Source organism: Triticum aestivum, chromosome 3A (genome assembly GCF_018294505.1).
Source record: "Triticum aestivum cultivar Chinese Spring chromosome 3A, IWGSC CS RefSeq v2.1, whole genome shotgun sequence".
NCBI lineage: Eukaryota > Viridiplantae > Streptophyta > Magnoliopsida > Poales > Poaceae > Triticum > Triticum aestivum.
The window spans coordinates 745,262,136-745,266,237 of NC_057800.1; the positions used below are offsets into that span (position 1 = coordinate 745,262,136).

General features: G+C 46.1%; 1 protein-coding gene across 2 annotated transcripts; it reads right to left on the reverse strand.

Moving 5' to 3' along the window:
- Positions 1-582: 582 nt before the first annotated feature.
- Positions 583-3,876, reverse strand: LOC123059679 (kinetochore protein SPC25 homolog). 2 transcript variants are annotated; one of them, XM_044482185.1, is made up of 8 exons: positions 3,513-3,876; positions 3,127-3,192; positions 2,796-2,942; positions 2,400-2,507; positions 2,233-2,322; positions 2,022-2,144; positions 1,150-1,373; positions 583-1,033 (listed from the first exon to the last, which is right to left on the reverse strand). In XM_044482185.1, exons 1-8 carry the CDS (start codon positions 3,694-3,696, stop codon positions 1,007-1,009), a joined length of 969 nt encoding a protein of 322 aa, XP_044338120.1. In that variant the 5' UTR covers positions 3,697-3,876; the 3' UTR covers positions 583-1,006. The 2 variants fall into 2 exon arrangements, with proteins under 2 accessions (XP_044338120.1, XP_044338119.1); XM_044482184.1 differs by having other exon boundaries at positions 1,150-1,376.
- Positions 3,877-4,102: the final 226 nt, after the last annotated feature.

Below are 4,102 nucleotides of genomic sequence, written 5' to 3' on the forward strand. Positions count from 1 at the left end.
TGTGTCACGTGAGGGGCGCTCCGTTCAGATTTTTTTTCTGTACGCATTTTTGCATTTTAGATGTTTTTTGTCTTTTTCCAGTATTTCCCTGGTTTTTCTTAGGTTTTGGGAAAAACATAAGTGAAAAATGTGTTTTTTCTGCGACGGACCCAGATTAACTGGCCGATATTCTTTGGTTTTTTCATGGCAGATTTTTCGGTTTTTCTTGGCTGATTTTCTTTTGTTTTTCCTTTCTTTCTCTATATTGTTTCCTTGTTTTTTTATTTTTCAATGAATTTTTTTCCAAATCCATGACTTTTTCAAAATCTACTTTTAAAAAAAATTGTGGACCTTTCTCAAAATAGATGAACTTAAAAAAACAAAAAGGTGAACATTTTTCAAAATCAACGAAAATTTTCAAATCAATGAACTTTTTGAAAACGCAATGGAATAATAAAGCTGAAGATTTTTGTTCTTGCTGGATGCGAGAGATGCTGGCCGGCCCACTACTGCTGGCCTTCGAGCGCCAAGTAGCCTAAGCGGCGCTGAGGGCGCTGAGGACTACCGGTACAAGTCCCTCTGCATCAGAAATAGGTATGTTCATGTTCATGGCCGAATAAATAGCACACAGTTGAACTATAACAGGTTTGGAGTTTACGCCATACAGAAACTGCTACAACTGAATGACTGATAGACTTACAACATATTATACATCACCCACAATGGCATAGCAGGGACCAAATCCAAGCTACCGACAGCTGCAGCGCTCGTCGAAGATATACTGGACGCGTAACTTCGCTGTACAGATACATGTGAGCTGATGCTGCAATGTTGAGAGGACCAGAAACTATCTATGGACAGGGAGTTCGAGATGGAACTCTCTGTGTCCACCAAGTACACTGCCCACTGCTTATTTTCGTTCTTGTTCAGTTTGCCTTACTCGGAATTTGCTCGATGAGGGCCATCTAAACTGTCATACAGCCAAACAGCATGACATGATGCCGCCCAGGTGGTTTTTGCCTATTGCTTAATGCCTATTCCCTGCATCAGCGGCCTGTGAATGAAAAAAACCCATGTTGATACATCAGCGCCAACACTATTTTGCTGCTCTGTATGGATTAAATAATAAACAGCTACCAGTGTACCCAGGGGATGATATGCTGTACTTACAGCAAAGCGTGGGGAGCGGCGGGTGCCAGATCCCGATGTAAGGGGAGATGCTGTTGATCGGGGAGGGGCACCTCTCTTTGCACGCGTATCTTGATTCTTTGACCGGCTTCGGGAATGACTTTGATTGGTGGTGCCTTCGCTTGTGGTATCAACTGACACAGCCGGTGGTGATGAAATTGGTGTGGATGATGTGTCTGTGCACAATGAAATTGCAGGATGAACCCCTGCAGACAGTACAAGCAGAACTCTCTATAACTGGTATCAAAAAGGAATATGCAGCACATTTACAACTCCAAATGGCAGATAGGAACAAAGAGTAAGATAGGCAACCCGTTTTTCAACAGAACTACCATGTACCATGTTCAGTATTGCTCATTATAAGAAAGTACAGTAGGTCATGAACTGCTCTGCAGTAGGTACTTTGGCATTTCTTTCAGTTAGCAGTCACCGGTCAGGTTATTTTCAGTTCAAAATCCTTGAAGTTCGACAAATTTGTGAACCAAATCAGCAAAATGAAGTGGAGTTCCTACATCTTTAGAGCAGAAAACTAAATCATGATTGCATTACCAAGATTATTAGGAAGATTACGCTATACAGACACAACGGTACAATTCATGTTTCCATGATATTATAGCTCGTAAAACCTGCTGCCAGCCTCCCATCATACAGACAGGGTAGTTCATCTCGAGTTCTCGACGCTCAGTCGAAAAAACAGATTGGTGGAAATTTAGGAAAATACTCGGTACATACAGAGAACGTTATTGCCGCAATATTAACAGAGTTACTCTTGGGGGGAAACAGTGCGAAACTCAATTAACTGGCATTTCAGGGGAAATGGATTTGATACAGTTTTGTAGAGAAACATGGAATACCTTTGATTGCAGCCGCTTGGAATCTTGCTCTCATGATTCTAACGAACTTGAAGAGATCATTAGTGCAGTTCAAATCCTTCACCAATTCTTCAGTGTCTTTCAGTAATGGAGTACATTGAATTACTGTTATAAAGAAAATGAGAACTTTGATGACTATACATTTCAAACAGTATGAATATTAGACAGCTTGGGTAAGAAACTTGTAACTCACAGCTGTACTCGTCTTTATTGACTTTTATGCAAAACGAATACTCATCGTCAGGACTTTGCATGTCAACTTTACTGAAGACAAATTTAACCCCTTCTCACAAAAAGAGAAGAAATGTCACCCATTATGGCCTCAAGCTCACTTGAACATGTTATGGAAACTGTCATTACCTTCCCCTGCAACAACTCGAAAACCAAGAAATTTATTGTACCACATAATAGCTCCGTCCAGGTTCTTTTTCCCCATCACATCAACATTAGCTTCAAGAGCTTCGATAGCTGCCATCAAAATAAAATGTATCAAGGCATGTAGATTCCAGATTCTGCGTAGCCAAGGAAAATATATTCAAACAAAATCATAATGTTCACATGAGCACAACTACAAATTTCCAGGGCAGAATATATTGGAGCTAGGAGTTTGAAACAATCCCTCAGACTGGACTACCTGGACTTGTATGTTTGAACCCTATTAATCAACTTCTAAGTAGACTTCATACTTCAGATAATACTATGACACTTCCATCTATTGTACTAGAACCGTGATTCAGATTTTACTAACTTTTTTACCTTGGAGCTGATGTGATATGACGTTTGCAAAGTCATCTCTCCTAGCCCTCTGATCCAAGAGCAGGCCCCTGAGCTGCTCGTTCGTTGCAGTGGCGTTCGAGATCGACTCGCTTGTGAGCTTACATTCAGATTCTTTCTTCAGTTGGGCTGGAGAGTTAGTTTACAAGACTTGAGCGTTTCCATGAAATGCAGCAGAGGACAACGATAGACCAATATGAAATCAAACATTGATCACATCACATGGTTCATAGACCGAACCCCATCCATAACAAAAAGAAGCACTTGGAGTGTCCATTTGTGCAAAGTTGCCCAAGGGTGAAGAAATGCTTACTGGACAGAGCTTCTGCCAGACCTGCCTCCAGTCCCCTGAGCTGGTCCTTGAGAGCGTTGAGCTTTTCTGCCATCACAGAAAGAGGCGAATCAGTAAAATCAATCACTCGCCCATTCATCAGCAAAACTGATTCACAGATCGTAGTGCAGCCCAAGGTAACTAATCGTCCGAAAACTAGGCCTCAGCCGGCAGGAATTCCAAGCACAAACAAACTTAGATTTGCAAGTTTAACCGGCTCGCCGCCATCGCCGAACTGAACAGCTAACAATTGCTACTACTGCACAGCGTGCGCTTCAGAGATTGCTCCCGTGGGTACGAATCGACCAGCGGACGACCGGCGAGTTCCCCGAACGGAAGAGGAAGGACCGACGGGGTAGGCGGCGTACCTCGGTGCGCGACGCTGTGCTCGGCGAGCGAGCGGGCGGAGAGGATGGCGCCGCGGAAGGCGGAGGCGGCCGCCGCGGTGCGGTCCCGGCCCTGCGCGATCCGCCGCTCGCACGCCGCGCGCACCGCCGCCATGTCCCGGCGCAGATCCGCGGCCGCGGGCCCTCCCGCGCGGTCCCCTTCCATGGCCGCCGTCGCCGGCTTCGGAGACGATCGCGGCGGTGGCGGGGGGCGCCGGAGGCGCAGGCGGTGGATGCGGAGGCGGCGCCTGCTCTGCCGCTGCCGCCGGCGAGGTTGGAGGTCGGGGAGGAGCGGATTCGGTTCAAAATTTGGCGTCTCGGCTCGTTGTGAAGTTTGTGATTTGTTTTTTCCCTAAAGCGTGGGGTGAGAAGAGCTGGCCAAACGGGCCGGCCCGTGCTAAACTGCTAATCATGCCTGGCATGGCACAGCCCGCCGTGGCACGTTCCAAGGCGGGCTGTGCCGTGCCAACCCGCGTGCCTCACTCCTCTGTGCAGACACAGTTTAGTTATTAAATGGACCGGCACGTGGCACGTTTAGCATGCTGGGCCGCATGTTTTTTAAGTAGTTGGGC

Bases quoted from the DNA above. Each gene is read 5' to 3' on its own strand.
- LOC123059679 (XM_044482184.1), bottom strand. From the start codon at position 3,696: ATGGAAGGGGACCGCGCGGGAGGGCCCGCGGCCGCGGATCTGCGCCGG. The intron at 2,508-2,795 runs GTAAAAAAGTTA...TTTTGATGGCAG, and splicing joins CATATCACATCAGCTCCAAG to CTATCGAAGCTCTTGAAGCT. The intron at 2,323-2,399 runs GTAATGACAGTT...TTTTGTGAGAAG, and splicing joins TCGAGTTGTTGCAGGGGAAG to GGGTTAAATTTGTCTTCAGT.